General features: G+C 37.9%; 1 protein-coding gene across 3 annotated transcripts in view; it reads left to right on the forward strand.

Moving 5' to 3' along the window:
- The first annotated feature begins 1,595 nt into the window (after positions 1–1,595).
- Positions 1,596–24,626, forward strand: part of LOC128642361 (kinesin-like protein Klp68D) — a 97,256-nt gene continuing 74,225 nt past the window's right edge. For all 3 annotated transcript variants that reach the window (XM_053695111.1, XM_053695113.1, XM_053695114.1), the window contains exon 1: positions 1,596–4,746. In XM_053695111.1, coding sequence (XP_053551086.1) covers positions 3,542–4,746 — 1,205 coding nt within the window. In that variant the 5' untranslated portion in view covers positions 1,596–3,541. The remainder of the gene's footprint in view (positions 4,747–24,626) is intronic.

Here is a 24,626-nt window from a genome sequence, read left to right on the forward strand (position 1 = left end):
TATAGGTGGGGGCGGTATAGGGGGATTAGATTAGGGGTTAATAATTTTAATATAGGTGGCGGCGGTGTAGGGGGATTAGATTGGGGGGTTATATAGTTTAAATAGGTGGTGGCGGTGTAGGGGGATCATATTAGGGGTAACATAGTTAATGTAGGTGGCGGTGGGGTAGGGGGCTCACATTACGGGGTAAAACATTTAACGTAGCTAGCAGCGGTGTAGGGGGCTCAGATTAGGGGGTAATATAGATATTGTAGCTGGCAACGGGGTCCAGGAGCGGCGGTTTAGGGGTTAATATATTTATTGTTAGGAGTGAGAGGGGGGATTGCGGATAGAGGGGTATACGTGTCGGGCTATGTTTAGGAGGCGTGTTAGACAGTAATGGGAGATTTAATAACTTAGTCATGTTTTTTATGCGGCGGCAGTTTCTAAAGTGTCGTAAGTCACTGGCGACTCCAGAAATTTGTACTTAAGCAGATTTCTGGACATCGCTAGTTTGTCAGACTTACTGCACTTTAGCATCTGACGGCGCCGTATATAAGATAGCTCGAGTTGCGAGCTCAAACTACGGGTGGCGCAGGTTTCCACACTTGCGCCAAAACCTGCGCCGTATATCGGATCGCGCCCCTGGTCGCTATCAATCAAATTAAATAAATTGCACTTGTTTTTTTCTCTACTTGTAATCTTTTCATTAATGGGACTTCAGATTCAGATAAGCCAAACAATTTAGACTTTCCAATTTACTTCATTGTTTTTGTATCATTTGTTAAAAAGCAGGTATTTAGGATCAGGAGCACTTTATGGCAGCAGTTTTGCCAGAATGCTACATTGTGTTAACACTTGTTGTAGCACTTTATGGCATTTTTTTTTTAACAATGTTATACATTTGCAAGAGCATTAAGCGGCAGCAGTGTTTGTTGCCATAAAGTGTTCCAAACACATGCACGGTACCTAGGTATTTGGTGTGTCATGTTTACTTTAATTAAATAACTTTTTTGTTATTAAGAAAGTGTGGAAATGTTATTTTATCTCTGATTTAGAAGGCCATTATAGTCAAAAAAGTACATGCACGTCACTTTAAGTATACAGACCCTGCAACACCGTGTGTAACCCCTTGAGTGGGGTTAAACACATAGTAGAAACACTGTTGGGACTCACGGTGCACTGCTGGACCTGAGCTGAACTTGCTGCTGAATGGATCAGTGGTGTTTTCTGCTGTGGACCAGCAGTTCACAGAGGGTCGAAAGTTTAAAATTGCACGCTCTAACGGTCGGATTAGAGCATATAATTGTTTAGCAATAATGGCCCTTTAACAATCTATCTAAATTTTAGAAATTAGGCAAAAATGTTTTGTCAGCACTATGCTTTCATTAAATAATGTCAGACAGTCATATATACAGTACTTTCATGGTTCACCAACATGCAAATACATAGTAATTTGTGTATACAGAATTGTAATGTGTGCTACGCTTGCTGTACACTTGCAAAGGAGAAAAATAAAATGCTTCCTGTTAGCTCAGCTACTCAAAATGAAAGTGAAAGGTTTTCTGATTCCTGGAAAAGACAAACTCAGTAGTTAACGCCACCCAGAGAGAGAGATCTCTTATTGTGAGACAGGCATAGGGCTCACAGAAAACTGCTCTGGGTATGGGAGATTCAGTGAATCAGTGAGACAAAGCAGCTGAGAGTGCACTGGAGTGGCAGAGACAGTTCAGAAGACAAACTAGAAGCAGCAGAGACAGCTGAAAGTGGAGAGTCACGACAGCAGAGGCAGCTGAGAGTGCACTGGAGTGGCAGAGACAGTTCAGAAGACAAACTGGAAGCAGCAGAGACAGCTGAGAGTGCAGTCAGAACAGCAGAGACAGATAACAGCAGAGTCAGAACAGCAGAGACAGATAAAAGCAGAGTCAGAACAGCAGAGACAGATCATAGCAGAGACAGCTGAGAGTGCAGAGTGAGAACAGCAGAGACAGATAACAGCAGAGACAGTTAACAGCAGAGACAGCTGAGAGTGCAGAGTGAGAACAGCAGTGACAGATAACAGCAGAGTCAGAACAGCAGAGACAGATAACAGCAGAGTCAGAACAGCAGAGACAGATAACAGCAGAGTCAGAACAGCAGAGACAGATCATAGCAGAGTCAGAACAGCAGAGACAGATAACAGCAGAGACAGCTGAGAGTGCAGAGTGAGAACAGCAGAGACAGATAACAGCAGAGTCAGAACAGCAGAGACAGATAACAGCAGAGTCAGAACAGCAGAGACAGATAACAGCAGAGACAGCTGAGAGTGCAGAGTGAGAACAGCAGAGACAGATAACAGCAGAACTTGTAACAGCAGAGACAGATAACAGCAGAGACAGCTGAGAGTGCAGAGTGAGAACAGCAGAGACAGATAACAGCAGAACTTGTAACAGCAGAGACAGATAACAGCAGAGACAGCTGAGAGTGCAGAGTGAGAACAGCAGAGACAGATAACAGCAGAACTTGTAACAGCAGAGACAGATAACAGCAGAGACAGCTGAGAGTGCAGAGTCAGAACAGCAGAGACAGATAACAGCAGAGACAGCTGAGAGTGCAGAGTCAGAACAGCAGAGACAGATAACAGCAGAGACAGCTGAGAGTGCAGAGTCAGAACAGCAGAGACAGATAACAGCAGAACTTGTAACAACAGAGAAAGATAATAGCAGAACAACAGAGAAAGATAATAGCAGAACAACAGAGAAAGATAATAGCAGAACAGCAGAGACAGATAACAGCAGAGACAGATAACACCAGAACTTGTAACAACAGAGAAAGATAATAGCAGAACAACAGAGAAAGATAATAGCAGAACAGCAGAGACAGATAACAGCAGAGACAGATAACAGCAGAGACAGCTGAGAGTGCAGAGTCAGAACAGCAGAGACAGATAACAGCAGAGACAGATAACAGCAGAGACAGCTGAGAGTGCAGAGTCAGAACAACAGAGAAAGATAATAGCAGAACAGCAGAGACAGATAACAGCAGAGACAGATAACAGCAGAGACAGCTGAGAGTGCAGAGTCAGAACAGCAGAGACAGATAACAGCAGAACTTGTAACAACAGAGAAAGATAATAGCAGAACAGCCGAGACAGATAACAGCAGGACTTGTAACAACAGAGAAAGATAATAGCAGAACAGCAGAGACAGATAAGAGCAGAGACAGCTGAGAGTGCAGAGTCAGAACAGCAGAGACAGATAACACCAGAGACAGCTGAGAGTGCATAGTCAGAACAGCAGAGACAGATAACAGCAGAGACAGCTGAGAGTGCAGAGTCAGAACAGCAGAGACAGATAAGAGCACAAAGTGTATGTGGCAGAGATATAACAGAAAACGTTGATTACAAAGTGAAAACAACAGAGGAAGCCGCTGGCACTAAGTGTGAGCAGAGGAAACAGAGTAACACTCCTGTGTAGGTGAAGCAAAGGCAGACCCCAATCACCTTAGTATTTAGCATTTGTTCATATTTTATAAGCTAAGCCATTGAATGATATACAGTGATCTGAAATAAATAGCACATAGAATGTCAGGCAATAGGGTGATTGTAACTGTGGGAGTTCAGCCGCTAGATCCGGTGAGATTGGAGGATACAAAACTTGTGCAAATGAAAGACAACAAGATCATCCTTCAGCTACCGGACCCATCTAAAGCTGTCGCTGGTAACACAACACATGAATTTACCTATGATTTCTGCTACTGGAGAGACCCTGGTGACCACTGCAAACAAAAAGAGATGCTCAGATCTCTTAATAAAGAAGTTCTGGATAATGTCTCCAAGGGTTACAACTCTTGTTTTCTGTCTTATGGGCATGGTGGATCAGAAACGTCTTCCTTGATGATGGGGACCAATGATCAGCCTGGTTTGCTACAAATAATCAGTTCAACTCTTTTGAGCAAACAGCTGGCTTATGCAAAAACCTTCCCAATAGAGTTCTCTTGTATGGAAATATCCAGTGAAGATGTAAGAGACCTTTTACAACCGAGAGAGAATCAGAAGAATCCTTTGATGAATTCTGGAATTAATAACTTGTCTCGCTATACCGTAAGTGATTATGAAGATATAAAGTTGCTCATTGAGAGGACAGACAAAGCAAGGTGTTTAGGTAACTCAAGGCCTAGAAAGTCTCATATTGTCTATATTTTCTCAGTAACAGCCAAACCATCTTCATCTGACCATGACTCAGAAAAACTGCTCAGTAAAATCATCTTGGTGGACCTGGCTATTAGCGGGACAGCTATACATTCCGGAGAATATCCAACAGAGCAAGACAACCATGAAACTCTACAGTCCATCATATATTCACTGACTGGAAAAACAGAACCAAAATGCAAGTGTCTTGAAGATTCACTTTTAGCAAAACTCCTCCAGACTACTTTTGGAGGTAACTGCAAACCTTACCTACTGGTCACACTCAGCCCAAGAGCAGAAAGATATAGGGAGACTCTGTCCCTGCTGAAACTGATTGACAGTGTGAAAAGTATAGAAATTCAAGTAGAGTCAAACCAAAAAAGCAAAGTTAAAAGAGATTTAAAAAGAAAGCTGCAAGATAATATTCAATGCTATACAGACCATCTTGCAGATATGTACATGAGCAGCAGAGAGAAAGTGCAAAAAACTAAACATTTTCTACTCGAAATTCAGGAGACTAACAAGATGGATCTGGTTAGCAGCCTACATAAACATGACCTAGAACCCCAAAGTCCTTCTCCTCAGCACCCCACAACCAGGTGAGTTCATCAGCACAATGTAACATTCTCTATCGCACTTGTTTTTTATTGAAATCTGGATAAATATTTTTTTGCTGTAAGGGGTTCAGATTTGTTCAAAATTTAGGAGCCAATGCCTCACTTTTTTAGGATAGTGGTGGAATTATATCGGCTTAGGGGTTAAAGTGGAGTTAAGAAGTAGAGTTGGGCATTTCTAGGGTTTTTATGGTCATTAAAGGGACATTCAATTTAAAATATAAATTCACATAGATAAATTACATCTTTAAATAGAAACATATTTGCAATATACATGTATTAGCTAGAGATGGGCGTATGTTTCTAAAAAATCTAAATTTTGATATATTCGTTCGTTTGAATCGAATTTAGAATGTTTATATATCATTAACATTCTATTCTCGAATTTTCGTTTTCAAATTTTTCAATAAAATTCAAAAATATTTGTTCAAATAATAGAATGTTTAGCTATGTATTAAATCTATATTCCTAATTTTTGCCACTGATAATGCTGTATATAAATATAGATAATATTGTAATCCTCCTTACTGGATTGTTGTTAATAGTTATAGGAGTTACTTATGTAGAATATAGATTTAACCTCATATGGTATTGAACTTTCAACATATGTTATAAGCACACCAAGGTGACAAGAATTAGTCACTCCTTAATTAAGAACGCTATTACAGCAATTTTAGTAAACTATACATCTATGTAAAGTAGCACCAATATCTGTGCTAACATCCAATAATATCGTACATTAACCCTTAATATAAAGGGAATTCCGTCTTGACTAGGGATTTTCCATCCTAGGTAAAGAGTTAACCCCTTCAGCAATTTTCTATACCCAGTACAAATACGTTGCAAACTATATCCTCATCAACATTTTGTGTTTTTAATAAGAATTTTTATGTTTGTTTATGGACAATTATTTTAATTTAATTCCTAATAAAGGTTAAATTTTAATTTGCTACGGTTTAGACCGTCGCCTCCCTGGAATGAATTGTTCTAACACACAAGCCACTTTCCCTTAGATGTGAGTGTTAAACAAGTGTACACCTCTTTCAATCTCAGAATGGAAATACTCTTCTCTTTTCAGAATAAACCAGTACACAGCACCTAACTCTGTCTACCACTGCAGGGTTGATATAACCTTTCTTTATTAATTACAGAGCATCTTAAGAACATTTCATAGTAGTGCCATTAGTTTTGGTTTTTCTCTTTTGATGTATTAATACTTGACTAGATTACGAGTTTTGTGGTAACAGGGGTGCGGTACTAACTGGCAGTTTATTCTCACCGCTCACTTACATACAGCGCTGGTATTACGGGTTTTTACAAGTCTGGCGTTAAAAGACAAGAAGTGAGCGTAGAGCAAAATTGTGCTCCACACTTCACTCCAATATCAGCGCTGCTTAAGTGAGCAGTGGGATGGTTGTACGTGCTCATGCACGATTTCCCCATAGGAATCAATGGGGAGAGCCGGCTGAAAAAAAGTCTAACACCTGCAAAAAAGCAGCGTTTAGCTGAGTAATGCAGCCCCATTGATTCCTATGGGGAAACTAAAGTTATGTTTACACCTAACACCCTAACATGAACCCCGAGTCTAAACACCCCTAATCTTACACTTATTAACCCCTAATCTGCCGCCCCTAACATCGCCGACACCTACATTATATTTATGAACCCCTAATCTGCTGCTTCGGACATCGCTGCCACTATAATAAACATATTAACCCCTAAACCACCGCACTCCCGCCTTGCAAACACTACTTAAACATTATTAACCCCTAATCTGCCATCCCTAACATCGCCGACACCTAACTACATTTATTAACCCCTAATCTGCTGCCCCCAACATCGCCGCCACTATACTAAACATATTAACCCCTAAACCGCCGCACTCCCTCCTCGCAAACATTAGTTAAATATTATTAACCCCTAATCTGCTGTCTTTAACATCGCCGCAACCTACATTATACTTATTAACCCCTAATCTGCCGCCCCCAACGTCGCCGCCACTATATTAAATGTATTATCCCCTAAATCTAAGTCTAACCCTAACACCCCCTAACTTAAATATAATTTAAATAAATCTAAATAAAACCAAATAATATCACCTAAATTATTCCTAGTTAAAACTAAATACTTACCTGTAAAATAAACCCTAAGATAGCTACAATATAACTAATAGTTATATTGTAGCTATCTTAGGGTTTATTTTTATTTTACAGGCAAGTTTGTATTTATTTAACTAGGTAGAATAGCTATTAAATAGTTATTAACTATTTAATAACTACCTAGTTAAAATAAATACAAATTGACCTGTAAAATTAAACCTAACCTAAGTTACACTAACACCTAACACTACACTACAATTAAATAAATTCCCTACATTAAATACAATTAAATAAATTAAATTAGCTAAATCACAAAAAAACACACTAAATTACAGAAAATAAAATACAAATTACAAGATAGTTAAACTAATTACACCTAATCTAATAGCCCTATCAAAATAAAAAAAGCCCACCCAGAATTATAAAACCAAATAATATGTGAGTATATGGCAGGGTTATAACTGAATATATTTAACAATCTTTCTTTAAACTAAACCCACAATCAAACATGCATATACTAATACAATACAATTAATATAAATACCTGAATTCTTTATTATTAGTAAATATCTATGAACACATTGAAATATATATATTTGTAAGAATCAGAATATGAGTCAATATTATTCGCGTTTAAAAACTCTATTCAAATATGCTATGCAAAATTCATAAAAGTCTACCCTTAAAATTATAGCAACTGTGACCTAGTCACAAACGAAGGGGTGGCGCTAAATGAGCAAAATACACAAAAATACAATAAGTACTAAAATATATATATAAATAATAAATGTAAAAAAGATTAGTAAGAATTAAGATGGCAATGAGTCCATGAAAAAATTATGTAAGAAATGTCTTTAAGGTGATATAGGTTTTGGTCCAGTGTTGGCCGCCTCCTCCTCACTGGCTGATCCAAGCGAAACTAAAAAAGGCGCCCCTCTGTTTTTCATCTCTTTACCCTTAAATTAGCCTTATTCACAGCAGCCTTTCATTCAATTAAAACAATGAGATTAAAGTATAAACCACTGAACATTTAGACTGATACAATTTTTAACAGTGCTTAGTAAACAATTGGACAATATATATATATATACTCAGCTATTTAGCTGTAATTGATTTTAATATAATTCTAATTAGGACACTAAAAATACCTATATTCTTAATGTGAACAGTTACTTAAATGTCTATTTATTTAAACTGGAATAAATTCTTATTTACTTATAATTAAAACCAATTCTAATATATATATATTATATATATGTATATTTATATATATATTCTATATTTTGCACAGATGAATTATTTAGCATGCAAGAGACACACTTAACTTTATATATAGGACTATTAACACAGTTAAAATACTGAGTGCACCTTTAAATCTCTTTACTATAAATTGACTATGTTTCTACCAATAACCTTTGTTTCAAATATAAAAAATTAGAACAATTATACTTCACAAATTTGAACCGATTCGTAGGGGTCTTTAAATCATCTCATTTGAAGGAAAGTTATCGCATAGATCAAGGATAAGTTTCCAGTTTCTTGCTTAAGTGAAATGTGTTCCCAGGTATGGCCGCCAAATATCAAATCACCAGTATCCAGCAAGTCACAAAAAAAACTGTTCCTGTTTGCATTTACTATTCCTTTTTATCTAATCATTGATGATCTTTTTCGTTCACGCCCAAGTGCTTGTCCCTTCTCATTGGATACTTTTGGGGAACGCTCCCCATTGGTTCAGTATATATTGTCGCTATGGAAACGCATCTTTTAACAGTTAAGTCCCTTGACTCTCATATTGGATTCTGGCCATCAGGGGCAGCAGAAAACACAAACAGATTCATTCTTAACATTTCTAGCATTTAAAAATATTTCTTTAAAATGTGTAATAAATGCCTTACATTAATTACTTACAATCCAAATTCCAGGCAAGATAGCCTCATGTTAATTTTCTGATTATTTTAATATGAAACATCATGTGTCTTTAACATTATATTATATTAAAGTAATTCTACTGCTAATTATTCCAGATTGATAGCATTTAAAATCCTGATATTGCATTCATGCAAATACAGCATGTTTCACATTTCTAACAAATTCTGAAAGCATGAATCTTGTTATCATACGTCTAAAAAAAATAAAAATAAAGAGATACAAGGGTTATTATTCCATACAGACAATCCTGTATTTAGTATCTTTTAGCCCCATCTGGAACACAGAAAACAACATGTTATGTATCATCCAAACATGGGACTATCACAATTGCTATTCAATCTATACAGATTTAAATGTATCTCCCAGATATATATTCAATACAGTCTGGGGCATACATTTAATATGTGTATCTGCAATATTATCAATGTATTTATTATTCAATACAGCCATTACCCATTTAATATAATATGTCCCAGTTCAACATATATATACATATATGGGTTATATGAATTATTTTCAGCACACATGAAAAACTGGCCTCATTCCTTTTTCACAATGTATTTATTTTTATGTTGTCTTTTAACAATGGTTCCAAGAGTACAATTTAAAACATGTGTCTCTGCCAGCCAATTTTTTACTTTCTCAATATACAAACAGAACTAATTAACAAGTCTATGCTAATCACTATGTAGTCAGAATTTTACCTGTTTATCTAGCTTATAAACCCAGGATGTTGTCTTCATAAACAGCAGGGATCATTTTACGAGTAGTTGTAAAAAGTCATAATTTCTTGAACCTGTTTGTAGTTTCAAACATACTCAGATGGATCGGCTACATCTTGGGCAGGAGATCCATATATGGGCATGTATCCTGATTTGGGCACCAGAATGTTGTTTTTGACACAGCAGGAGGTGAGCTTCAAAAGCTATGCTAACTTTCAATTCGGATAAACATGTCTTCACACAGCCAAAACCATCTGGCAAGGGGGGTTGGGATTTACAGTGGACTAGAAACTGTTGTCAATAACCTCATATTTAATTAATCCTGTGGTTTCATCAGCCATATACAGTATATAAAAAACTATACATATATATATATATATATATATATATATATATATATATATATATATAATTTTCATTTATAATATTCATATACTCTGGCATAAATCCCCCTTCCAACTTCAAATAGATGTAGGACACATGTATTTGAATTGGCTTGAAGTCAGTGGTATTTGGTGAGTGTGTTGACGTACACATCATGGACAGTCTTCTATATAGAAAGTCCGTCATTTTTTAGCCTTCATGTTTATCAGCTAGGCATCTTTAAACTACAGTATATTTTTAGTGCATTTGGGGGTATGGCACTTCATTCTCCCTCTATGACTTGTAGTTGGGACCTAGGATGACATGCTCACAACTGATTGATATGGACCCATTTATCTATGAAACTTTCATTTTTGGGGATCCATATTTTATAGGCCACTGGAGATATTTTGTCGGTAATGACAAAAGAACCCTTCCATGAGGGAAGAAATTTCTTCTCCCTAACCTGATCTCTTCCAAAGTTATAAAGATAAACTTTATCATTTATTTAATATTCCTTTTTGGACGTTTTGAGATCGTAATAGGTTTTAGTGGCAGTTGCAGCTTTCTCTAAATTCCTTTGAGCAAATGCAAAGGCATATTGCAGGTGCTTCCTTAGGTTCTCCACATATTGATGTGTATTGGCAGCGTTTATCGAGTTTTGGTCTGATGTACGGTACAGCAGATGCTGAGGTAGAACCATTCTCCTACCAGTCATCAGTTCAAAAGGTGACATCTTGGTAGCACTACTTGGAGTTGCTCTTAATGCCATTAAGACAAGAGGTAGTTTTACATCCCAGTCTTTACCCGTTTCACTCACAAACTTTTTTTAAGGATTTTAACAATGGTCTGGTTGTAACGCTCTACACCACCACTTGAGGTAGCTCTATATGCAATATGGAGCTTTCTTTTAACCCCTAGTATTTTCCACATTTTGGTCATCACTTTGCTAGTGAAGTGGGTTCCCCGATCTGATTCGATTCTTTGGGGCAAACCAAATCTGGAAAACACGTGGTTGATGAGCAATGCTGCGCATGTTTCAGCACTATTGTTAGGTGCACTGATGCATTATACCCATTTAGTGAACAGGCATGTCACGGTTAACATATATTTGTTACCTCTTGATGACCTTGTTACTGGCCCAATAAAATCAATTTGTATATCTGACAATGGCATTACCATCCCCCTTTTCTGCAATGGCGTGCTATGCGTTGGCGCAGTGGGTTGGAACTGTTGACAGATTAAACACCCTTGACAGTAGGTTTGAACATCTTTCAACATGTGTGGCCAAAAAGTGTAGTCATGCAATATTTCATATGTGAGTTTGGCACCACGATGACCAGATGTGGGAGCATCATGGGCATGTTGAAGCATTAGACCTCTGAACTTGGTGGGTACTACCCATTGCTGGATGCCAGTTTTGGAGGTACTAATTAACAAACCATCCTGTAACTTGAATTGTGTTCTGGATTTCATTAAGATTCTAATATCTTCTTTGCCAATACAATCATCTTTTGATATGGGGTTATTTTCAGGATCTTCTATGTGTTTATAGAAGGTGCCTACAACAGGGTCTTCTTTTTGACTAGTGATCAGGTCCTCACTAGGAGAATCCTGACTCCATTGTACCAAATTAGGCTCACTCTGTTGTTTTGCCTGGTTTCTGATAATGGCTTCTACCTGAATTGCACCCATTAAGTGGTCAATATTAAGGAGTTCTCCAGTTATGGCTCCTTGTTTGGCTAATGAATCCGCAAGATCATTGCCTTCCTTATCTGGGCCTAGAACCCTGGAATGACCCTTGGTCTTTTTCCAGTGTATGGTTAAATCATTGGATACCACCAGATTATCAATCTCGCAGAACAACTTGCTATGCTTGACTGGTTTGTTATTGCTTTTCTGCATGCCATTTCTTTTCCAAGTTGGCAGGTATTCAACAAAACTGTCACGCACATAATTTGAGTCAGTTATGATCACAAATTCATGAATACCATGTTCAATAGCCATTTCAATGGTTTTTAGAACAGCAGTGAGTTCTGCAACTTGACTGAATCTTGGTCCAATGCTAAAACCTATAGATATATTTGAGAATCCATTTGCCCAAGTTATACCAATGCCAGCGACTAATCTGCGCTCATTATCAATAGTGGCATGGTAAGAACAACCATCAACATACACCCAAGGTAATGTTTGACAATTGTCCTCATTGTACATTTTATATGGGGAAAGCAATTGTTCCTCCAGGAGATCATCTTCTGATAATTCTTCCCCAGGATCTTTAGCAGTACAGTCGTGGAGCTCAGCAAGCCCCTGTGCGACTGGATTCTTTTTATTCTGCTTGTAGCAAATTTCTAAAGGCCAGCCTTGTAAGGAAAGAGTCCACGCTGTTATGCGGCTATTTGACAAATTCCCATCTCTTATTCTTTCACTTTGCAAATATAGCAAAGGCTGGTGGGCCGTTTCTACAATAATTTTCTCACCCTGTATATAGCTGCGAAAATTTTGTAGAGCCCATACTGTACATAAGAGGACTTTTTCGCAATCGCTAAATTTTATTTCTACTGGGGATAGAGTTTTGCTCGCATAAGCAATGGATTTGCTTAAATTATCTTGCTTTTGGTATAAGACAGCACTCATGCTTACATCCGTGTAACCTGTCTCTAAGAAGAAAGGTTTACCCCCTTCAGGGTATGCTAAGCAAGGTGCTTGTGTGAGTTTTCTCTTCAGCTCTGTAATGGCTGTCTCTTGAGACTCACTCCAGTGCCATTTCACATCCTTCTTTAGAAGAAGTAGTAGTGGTTTAGCTAACTCTGCATAATTATCAATGAATTTGCGAGAATAATTCGTCATACCCAGGAATGATCTCAAATCCTTTAAGTTAGTTGGGTTTTTAGAATTTACTATAGCTTCCACCTTTTTCTTCTGAGGGTTTAGCCCTTCAGAAGTAACTTCATGTCCCAAGAAGTTTACCCGAGTGCGGCACCATTGAGCTTTTTGTAGGGATAATTTGACACCTGCCCTTTTAAGTTGGCTGAGGACATGTTTAAGCTCTGCAATGTGTTTTTCAAAGTCTGTGCTTTTGATTAAAACATCATCAACATAAGATAAGGTCCCCCTTTCCAGTGCATCAGTCATAGCCTTATGCATGAATACAGCAAATTCATGTCCAGAATTTATGTATCCAAAAGGGAATCTCTGAAATGCATATTGGACCTTTTGGAATGAGAATGCCAGCTTATACTTGTTGTCCTTGTGTACTTTTATGGTCCAATATCCCTGTGCACAATCAATGGCAGTGAATATTTTGGATCCATGCATCTGTGCTAGGCACTTGTCAATGTATGGTACAGGTCAGCCAGACATGTACACTCGTTTGTTTAGCTGTCTTAAGTCAGCACACAAATGCCATTGTCCATTGGGTTTGAGAACACCTCGAATAGGATTGTTGTAAGAGCTGTGCACCTTGTACTCCAACAGGAGTTCTCGCAGCTGTTGGCGTTTATCATCGCTGGAACAGCCATTAGCTAAGGATATTTGCTCTTCGACTATTTGCTGAAATCCTGGAAAGATTTCAGGCTGTCCTATTTCATAGGCTTCTTCCAATCTAGAGGTGAGATCCCCTTGATTATAATTTACATTGCCCCCATGACTCTGGGTATTGGGGTAATTTTGCTGTTTAATCGGCTGATCAAATACTAGAGAGGCTTCTTCAACTTTACAGATTCCTTCCTCTGAGCTGAAGGGATACATAGACTGAAGAGTAAATAGACCCTCTGGCATAGAGGCAAAGGATTGTTCTATTAATTGTTCTTCAGTTAAGTATCCTTCAGGTATTAGCCCAATTACATTATTATAATAACTTGATTCCAGCGCATATCATATGGTAGTCCCCTTGGATAAGTTTATATCCTGTGGGGTCATGTTATGCACATGTTATGCACTATAACATGTATTGGAATAGTTCCAATATTTACCAAAGGAGTGTAGGTCATTGTGACACCCAGATTTTGTATTCTATGCGAAAGGCAAATTAGTGTTTCGGAAGTTTTTAATTTCTGACCTCTCTTTACCTGTAAGGGTAAAAGGAATTTATCAGCTCCTGCAGGTATTATAACATCGCTAGACACCTGCATATTCACAGCATATGGCAATTGCTGGTTTGATTTCAGGGCTGCATTTTTATCCTGAAATACTTCAGGGTCCCCCCCTTAACCTGCTCCAGAGGCAAGAGTTATTCAAATCTATTTGTATGGCATATCTATGTAAGATATCATTGCCAATGTATATTTGATTATGGGGAGTATTTAAAACTAAAAACAGGTGTTTCACTGATTTCTTACCTATAGATATAGATAATAAGCATTTAGCTGTGATGTTATAGCTTTCAAACCTGTTATCCAGGTTGTGGACACAGTGTTCTTGGGGAGAAAGATATTTAATCACTTTAGTTTCAGCTATCTGTGCTAACAAGCCTTCGCTTATATAGCTAGCTTCCTGTTTTAAGTTCAATTTGGCATATTTTGTTGTACCAAGGTCATGCACTTGTATAGGGATAAATAGATCCTCTTTAACTCTCTCAATCCCTGCAAGGTATTGAGCGTGCCCCCCCCCCCTTTAGGGATTTTATGATCCCCCTTGTGGAGAGATATGGTTAATTCATCGCCGTCTAAGGAAATATTCGCTATATTTCCAGGCGAAATTTTAAAAGTATTACCATCAGAGCCACTTAAAGGAGTCTGATCATCTATTTGTAAAATAGTGATTTCAGGTACAGAGTTATTCCTGAAATTAATCTACACAGCATCTGGTTTCTCTTCCACCACGTGACAGTTATGTCAGGGGCGAGATATACCAGATTTCTCATAATTGATAGGCCTTTTAACTTATGACCAAATTACATTATTTATGCAATCAATTATAGTGCGTAATCGCTTCAGGAGATCACTACCAATAATTAAACGATCAGTTGGCAGATCCAGTATAATGACAGGGTGTCTTATGACCCTGTTCCCTAATTTAAATTTTATCCAGACCGTACCGTAGACATTTAGAGAGTCACCCCCAACATCTATTAGAGAACCATCAAATTCTTTTATTTTAGGTTTGTGGGGTGTTAGCTCTTTTAGCTGTGTGTAGTACCTGTGGGATAAGATAGTTGCCTGAAACCCAGTATCAATTAATCCCATGATAGGGTTGGAGACTAAATCTTGCAGCTCAGCTAATACATAATATCTCCCTGCAGATTCTACCATTTCACACATAAAATTGGCATTATCATACATCTGTGGGCTTCCGCACGTGTTACCTGAATCCGCCATGTTTTCCGATGCAGAAGGAACTTCATACCTATTGGTCCCCTCTTTGACAGGGTCGGCTGGATTCTGGTGTACTGCATCTGTGGAAATAAGGTTAAGAGAACGCTGCAAAGGAAGAATTTGGTTAATTTTTCCCGGCTGAGGTTGCTCATCATCCCAGCTAAATCGTCCATTTCCGGGCTGTGGGGAGAGAACATGATTAGTACCATTTTTGACAGTTATCATTTTATTTTGCATATCTCTCCCCTCCCTTTCAGGTGATACTGCAGTGTCTATGACTGTGCCTTTAGCCCACTGCTGGCCACTGACTGTACCCCTAAAAAAGTATTGTTCGGTTGCTGAGCCATACATTTTTGACTCATATTAGCAACTTGTTCACTCAACCAAATTAGCTGGGTACTAAGCTGATCTACTTGATTGTAAAAGTTACCTCTATTCCTGGGCCTATCTCTTGATGTCCCATAATAATGATTCTTGGACGATTGCTTCCCCTCAGAATCAGAGCGACTATTTCTATCCTGGCGTGGTTGCCCCTGGGATTCAATTTGTTCAGCATTAGTATTTTGGGTAGCATTATTTACTTGGGGTGTCTGGTTATCCTGAGAATATCTTCGCCATCTATTGTATCTACCTTTGCATGGGTACCAATTATTCTGTGGGTATTCTCTTTGGGAGTAATTATTCATCTGAGTATGTCCCCCGCTTTGGCTATAGTCGCTCTGCGCCTCAGGCCGTGTTGGGGGAGGGGTAGAGTTAAACCTCTGTGGAGATGGCCTGTTTTCTCTGGCCACTTCCGCGTAGGTTTTCTTTTTAGACTCCAAATTTAGGGGGCTAGGTGACACCCTAGTTTCAACCACTATTTTAGGATTGGGCTTTTTCTCCCTTTTATCCCCTTGTTCACTGGACTGCTGAATAGAGTATAACTTTGTACTCTCTTTGAGCAGCCATTCCAATGAGCAGTTCTCATCAAAATCTCTAGCTAAGTTAATTTTGATGGGTGCGGGCAGTGCTTCAAAAAATAGATTCACAAACTCTGAGTTCAAATATGGGATTATCTTCAGCCATACTGTACGCACTTTTCAGTATAGAAAGGAAGTCGATGGGGCTTTGAGTTGCACTCCATTTTAAACCATATACAGCTATTCTCTCCGCAGTTTTAGTGCGATGTTGCCCGAATTCCCTTATGCACTGTCGTTTTGTTTCACTCCAGAAATGAATATTCACATCCTTTAGTGAAGCAAAGAATTTGTGATGTTTACCTTCAAATACCCAGGGTAGAAATTCAATTTTTAACTGCTCACTTGTAACATTCATTATAGATAAAGCATTTTCAAAGGCCTCTAAATGTCAATTATGGAAGTGGCCCCCCCTTTGGAAAATGGGCGTACTGCATTCTTTAGGAATTTAATTATTGTAGGGGTGTCATACACTTTATTTGGTACGTTACTGGATTTCACTGGGGACTTATTGTTTGAGTTTGGGTGCCTTTCATCTGTCCTATCTTTATTTTGCTGAAATCTTACCCGTGTATTTCTATCTGGGCTGTCTGAGAATCTAGCCCCCCTTTTTGACCCGTTATAGTTACTGCCCTCTTCATCTGAGGCGTAATAATCTTCTGGTCCCCCAGAGTTAGGTAATTGCCTAGGGGAAAAAGTTACCTCTGGGCCTGAATTAGGGCTATAATTTGGGTATTTTTTGTCTATCCTCCCACCTGGTATCTTGAAACTCATTTCTGCCCCAGTCCTTATTACTGCTGATTTGTCTCTTTAATTTATTTATTGCCTGTTCATACCCTTTTTCAGCCTCACGATATCTAGCTTTTAAAGTTTTATTTTCATCTTGGCATTTTTCATATTCTTCTTCGAAAGCTTTAAATTCAGCCACTAATTCCTGATTATATTTATTTAAGTCAGAAACCTTTTTGTTAGCTTCGAAAACCTCTACCTTTCCTTGAATAAAAGCTTCTTCAAATTCTTTTAATGAATCATTTTCAACTCTTAGCCGTCCTAATTGTCTGTCCAAGTTTTGAAAATTAATTCACCACGCCCTCTAAATTCCGTGCATTCATTAAGTTGCAGTAACATTTGGTATAATTCCCCATCTTCAAACCACATATCTCTAACTAAAGCCTTAGCTTTTCACCCCTTAATATACATGGAGACATCGTCCCCAATATCAAGTCTAGTCATGATGTGGTTCATGGCTTCTAATTTGAGAGTTTTTTTCCTGGACCACTATATGGACAGAGGATCTTGGGGAGGGCACAATTTCATCTTGTACAGAAACGCTAGCATTACTTTTTGCTGAAGACATCGTTATTTTAGTGTTGTACACTAATACAATTTTGACCAATGAGAGAGAGGAAAAAAAATAATATTTTCAAAATATCAATATTAATTTTTAAATATGACAAAATTAATATTTTTATTAATTTTGAAATATGAAAAATCAATATTTTTATTAATTTTGAAATATGAAAAATTATTATTATGAATTTTGAAATATGAAAAATTAATATTTTTGATTAATTTTGAAATATGAAAAATTTATATTTTTATGAATTTTGAAATATGAAAAATGTATATTTTTAAGAATTTTGAAATATGAAAAATTTATATTTTTTATTAATTTTGAAATATGAAAAAGTAATATTTTTATCAATTTTTCAAAAATTAATTTTTAATAATATTTCTAAATATTAATATTAATCTTGAACATGAAAATCAATATTTTAATTTTTTTTAAAAACTATATCTTCAAAATATTAATTTCGAAATATGAAATTCCTTCTCTTCTAAAAGAATTTCTATTTACCACAAATATATTATATCAATATGATAAATATTTATAATATCTCATGCAATGCCTCCATATAATATGTCAGTATATTTATAAGAATTTTAGCAGTACTCTCCAAATAATATGTGAGTATATGGCAGGGTTATAACTGAATATATTTAACAATCTTTCTTTAAACTAAACCCACAATCAAATATGCATATACTAATATAATAAAATTAATATAAATACCTGAATTCTTTATTATTAGTAAATATCTATGAACACATTGAAATATATATATTTGTAAGAATCAGAATATGAGTCAATATTATACGCATTTAAAAACTATTTAAATATGCTATACAAAATTCATAAAAGTCTACCCTTAAAATTAGCCTTATTCACAGCAGCCTTTCATTCAATTAACACAATGAGATTAAAGTATAATCCACTTAACATTTAGACTGATACAATTTTTAACAGTGCTTAGTAAACAATAGGACAATATATATATACTCAGCTATTTAGCTCTAATTGATTCTAATATAATTCCAATTAGGACACTACAAATACCTATATTCTTAATGTGAACAGTTACTTAAATGTCTATTTATTTAAACTGGAATAAATTCTTATTTACTTATAATTAAAACCAATTCTAAGATATATATTATATATATGTATATTTATATATATATTCTATATTTTGCACAGATGAATTATTTAGCATGCAAGAGACACACTTAACTTTATATATAGGACTATTAACACAGTTAAAATACTGAGTGCACCTTTAAATCTCTTTACTATAAATTGACTATGTTTCTACCAATAACCTTTGTTTCAAATATTAAAAATTAGAACAATTATACTTTACCAATTTGAACAAATTCGTAGGGGTCTTTAAATCATCTCATTTGAAGGAAAGTTATCGCATAGATCAAGGGTAAGTTTCCAGTTTCTTGCTTAAAGGGACAGTCTACACCAGCATTTTTATTGTTTTAAAAGATAGATAATACCTTTATTACCCATTTCCCAGTTTTGCATAACCAACACAGTTATAATAATATACTTTTAACCTCTGTGATTATCTTGTATCTAAGCCTCTGCAAACTGCCCCTTTTTTCAGTTCTTTTGACAGACTTGCAGTCTAGCCAATCAGTGCCTGCTCCCAGATAACTTCTCGTGCACGAGCACAGTGTTATCTATATGAAATACGTGAACTAACACCCTCTAGTGGTGAAAAACTGTTAAAATGCAATCTGAAAGAGGTGGGCTTCAAGGTCTAAGAAATTAGCATATGAACCTCCTAGGTTAAGCTTTCAACTAAGAATACCAAGAGAACAAAGCAAAATTGGTGATAAAAGTAAATTGGAAAATTGTTTAAAATTACATGCTCTATCTGAATCATGAAAGTTTATTTTGGCCTAGACTGTCCCTTTAAGTGAAATGTGTTCCCAGGTATGGCCGCCAAATATCAAATCACCAGTATCCAGCAAGTCACAAAAAAAAACTGTTCCTGTTTGCATTTACTATTCCTTTTTATCTAATCATTGATGATATTTTTTGTTCACACCCACGTGCTTGTCCCTTCTCATTGGATACTTTTGGGGAACGCTCCCCATTGGTTCAGTATATATTGTCGCTATGGAAACGCATCTTTTAACAGTTAAGTCACTTGACTGTCATACTGGATTCTGGACATCGGGGGCAGCAGACAACACAAACAGATTCATTCTTAACATTTCTAGCATTTAAAAATATTTCTTTAAAATGTGTAATAAATGCCATAATTTCTTTACATTAATTACTTACAATCCGAATTCCAGGCAAGATAGCCTCATGTTAATTTTCTGATTATTTTAATATAAAACATCATGTGTCTTTAACATTATATTATATTAAAGTAATTCTACTGCTAATTATTCCAGATTGATAGCATTTAAAATCCTGATATTGCATTCATGCAAATACAGCATGTTTCACATTTCTAACAAATTCTGAAAGCATGAATCTTGTTATCATACGTCTAAAAAAAATAAATAAAGAGATACAAGGGTTATTATTCCATACAGACAATCCTGTATTTAGTATCTTTTAGCCCCATCTGGAACACAGAAAACAACATGTTATATATCATTCAAAATGGGACTATCACAATTGCTATTCAATCTATACAGATTTAAATTTATCTCCCAGATATATATTCAATACAGTCTGGGGCATACATTTGATATGTTTATCTGCAATATTATCAATGTAGTTATTATTCAATACAGCCATTATCCATTTAATATAATATGTCCCATTTCAACATATATATACATATATGGGTTATATGAATTATTTTCAGCACACATGAAAAACTGGCCTCATTCCTTTTTCATAATGTATTTATTTTTATGTTGTCTTTTAACAATGGTTCCAAGAGTACAATTTAAAAACAAAATTTATGCTTACCTGATAAATTTATTTCTCTTGTGGTGTATCCAGTCCACGGGTTCATCCATTACTTGTGGGATATTCTCCTTCCCAACAGGAAGCTGCAAGAGGACACCCACAGCAGAGCTGTCTATATAGCTCCTCCCCTTACTGCCACCCCCAGTCATTCGACCGAAGACAAGCAAGAAAAAAGGAGAAACTATAGGGTGCAGTGGTGACTGTAGTTAAAAAATAAAAAACACCTGCCTAAAAATGACAGGGCGAGCCATGGACTGGATACACCACAAGAGAAATAAATTTATCATGTAAGCATAAATTTTGTTTTCTCTTGTAAAGGTGTATCCAGTCCACAGGTTCATCCATTACTTGTGGGATACCAATACCAAAGCTTTAGGACACGGATGAAGGGAGGGACAAGGCAGGCCCTTAAACAGAAGGCACCACTGCCTGTAAGACCTTTCTCCCAAAAATAGCCTCCGAAGAAGCAAAAGTATCGAATTTGTAGAATTTAGAAAAGGTATGAAGCGAAGACCAAGTCGCCGCCTTACAAATCTGTTCAACAGAGGCCTCATTTTTAAAAGCCCATGTGGAAGCTACCGCTCTAGTGGAATGAGCTGTAATTCTTTCAGGAGGCTGCTGGCCAGCAGTCTCATAAGCTAAGCGTATTATACTTCTTAGCCAAAAAGATAGAGAAGTTGCCGAAGCCTTTTGGCCTCTCCTCTGTCCAGAGTAGACAACAAACAAAGCAGATGTTTTACGAAAATCCTTCGTAGCTTGTAAATAAAACTTTAAAGCATGAATTACATCAAGATTGTGTAAAAGACGTTCCTTTTTTGAGGAAGGATTAGGACATAATGAAGGAACAACAATCTCCTGATTGATGTTCTTATTAGATACTACCTTAGGAAGAAACCCAGGTTTGGTACGCAAAACTACCTTATCTGCATGGAAAATCAGATAAGGGGAATCACACTGTAAAGCAGATAACTCTGAAACTCTTCTAGCCGAGGCGATAGCTACTAGAAACAGAAATTTCCTAGATAAAAGTTTAATATCTATGGAATGCAGAGGTTCAAACGGAACCCCTTGAAGAACCTTAAGAACTAAATTTAAACTCCATGGCGGAGCAACAGGTTTAAACACAGGCTTAATTCTAACTAAAGCCTGACAAAATGCCTGAACGTCTGGAACCTCAGCCAGACGTTTGTGCAAAAGAATAGACAGAGCAGAGATCTGTCCCTTTAAGGAACTAGCAGACAATCCTTTCTCCAATCCCTCCTGGAGAAAAGATAATATTCTAGGAATCCTGACTTTACTCCATGAGTAACTCTTGGATTCACATCAATGAAGATATTTACACCATATCTTATGATAGATTTTCCTGGTGAAAGGCTTTCGAGCCTGAATTAAGGTATCAATGACTGACTCAGAAAAACCACGCTTTGATAGAATCAAGAGTTCAATCTCCAAGCAGTCAGACGCAGAGAAATTAGATTTGGATGTTTGAAAGGACCCTGAAGTAGAAGGTCCTGTCTCAGTGGCAGAGTCCATGGTGGAAAGGATGACATGTCCACCAGATCTGCATACCAAGTCCTGCATGGCCATGCAGGAGCTATCAAAATCACTGAAGCTCTCTCCTGCTTGATCTTGGCAATCAGACGAGTGAGCAGAGGAAACGGTGGAAACACATAAGCCAGGCTGAAGGACCAGGGCGCTGCTAGAGCATCTATCAGCACTGCCTTGGGATCCCTGGACCTGGACCCATAACAAGGAAGCTTGGCGTTCTGATGAGACGCCATGAGATCCAGTTCTGGTTTGCCCCATAGATGAATCAACTGGGCAAATACCTCCGGATGGAGTTCCCATTCCCCCGGATGAAAAGTCTGCCGACTTTAAAAATCCGCCTGCCAGTTCTCTACTCCTGGAATATGGATAGCTGAGAGATGGCAAGAATGAACCTCTGCCCATAGAATTATCTTTGAAACCTCCAACATCGCCAGGGGGCTCTTTGTACCTCCCTGATGGTTGATATAGGCTACAGTCGTGATGTTGTCTGACTGAAATCTGATGAACCTGACCGCAGCTAGCTGAGGCCAAGCCTGAAGAGCATTGAATATCGCTCTTAGTTCCAGAATGTTTATCGGAAGGAGGGCTTCCTCCTGAGTCCATGAACCCTGAGCCTTCACGGAATTCCAGACTGCGCCCCAGCCCAGAAGGCTGGCATCTGTCGTCACTATAGTCCAAACCTGAAAAACCGATGATGATCTCTGTGTATCGGAATGTGGAGATAAGCATCCTTTAAGTCCATGGTAGTCATATATTGACCCTCCTGGATCAAAGGTAGGATGGTTCGAATAGTCTCCATCTTGAAGGATGGGACCCTGAGAAATTTGATCTTGAGATCCAAGATTGGTCTGAAAGTTCCTTCTTTTTTGGGAACTATAAACAGATTTGAATAGAATCCTTGCCCCTGTTCCTCCCTTGGAACTGGGTGGATCACTCCCATGACCAGAAGGTCTTGAACACAACGTAAGAATGCCTCTCTCTTTATCTGGTTTGCAGATAATTGTGAGAGATGAAATCTCCCTTTTGGAGATGAGGCTTTGAAATCCAGAAGATATCCCTGGGAAACAATCTCCAGAGCCCAGGGATCCTGGACGTCTCTTGCCCAAGCCTGGGCGAAAAGAGAAAGTCTGCCCCCAACTAGATCCAGTCCCGGATCGGGGGCTACTCCTTCATGCTGTCTTAGAGGCAGCAGCAGGTTTTTTGGCCTGCTTTCCCTTGCTCCAAGCCTGGTTAGGTCTCCAGACTGGCTTGGACTAGGCAGAATTTCCTTCTTGTTTTGTAGTAGAGGAAGTTGAAGCTGCACCACTCTTGAAGTTCCGAAAGGAACGAAAATTAGTCTGTTTGGTCCTTAATTTGTTGGACCTATCCAGGGGAAGGGCGTGGCCTTTCCCTCCAGTAATATCAGAAATGATCTCCTTCAGTCCAGGCCCGAATAGGGTCTGCCCCTTGAAGGGAATGTTGAGAAGCTTAGACTTTGAAGTAACGTCAGCTGACCAGGATTTAAGCCATAGCGCCCTACGCGCCTGAATGGCAAAACCTGAATTCTTAGCCGTTAGCTTAGTTAAATGAAAAACGGCATCAGAAATAAATGAATTGGCTAACTTAAGAGCTTTAAGCCTGTCTAGGATATCATCCAACGGGGTCTCCACCTGAAGAGCCTCTTCAAGAGACTTGAACCAGAAAGCCGCTGCAGCAGTGACTGGGGCAATGCATGCAAGAGGCTGGAGAATAAAACCTTGTTGTATAAAGATTTTCTTAAGGAAACCCTCAAATTTGTTATCCATTGGATCTAGGAAAGCACAACTGTTGACGGGGATAGTTGTACGCTTAGCTAGGGTAGATACTGCTCCCTCCACCTTAGGGACCGTCTGCCACGAGTCCCGTGTAGCGGCATCTATGGGAAACATCCTTTTAAAAGCAGGAGGGGGAGAGAACGGTACACCTGGTCTATCCCATTCCTTCGTAATAATTTCTGAAAACCTCTTAGGGATTGGAAAAACATCAGTGTAAACAGGCACTGCAAAGTATTTGTCCATTTTACACAATTTCTCTGAGACTACAATGGTGTCACAGTCATCCAGAGTTGCTAAAACCTCCTTGAGCAACAAGTGGAGGTGTTCAAGATTAAATTTAAATGCTGTCATTTCAGAGTCAGACTGGAGTAATGCCTTCCCTGAATCAGAAATGTCACCCACAGATAGAAGCTCTCCTGCTTCGGCTTCTGTACATTGTGAGGGTATATCAGACATAGCTACTTAAGAGTCAGAAAGCTCTGTATTTGTCCTAGCCCCAGAGCTGTCTCGCTTTCCTTGTAACCCTGGCAGTTTGGACAATACCTCTGTGAGGGTATGATTCATAACTGCCGCCATGTCTTGTAAGGTAAACGCATTGGACGCACCAGATGTACTTGGCGTCACTTGCGCGGGAGATATAGGTTCTGACACATTGGGAGAGCTAGGTGGTTTAACCTCCCTTTTGTCAGTCTGAGAAACCTCTGGTGATAAATCCTTAAAACCCATAATATGGTCTTTATAACTTATAGAAAGGTCAGTGCATTTGGCACATATTCTAAGAGGGGGTTCCACAATGGCTTCTAAACATAATGAACAAGGAGTTTCCTCTATGTCAGACATGTTTAACAGACTAGT

This window comes from Bombina bombina, chromosome 11, assembly GCF_027579735.1.
Source record: "Bombina bombina isolate aBomBom1 chromosome 11, aBomBom1.pri, whole genome shotgun sequence".
Taxonomy (NCBI): domain Eukaryota; kingdom Metazoa; phylum Chordata; class Amphibia; order Anura; family Bombinatoridae; genus Bombina; species Bombina bombina.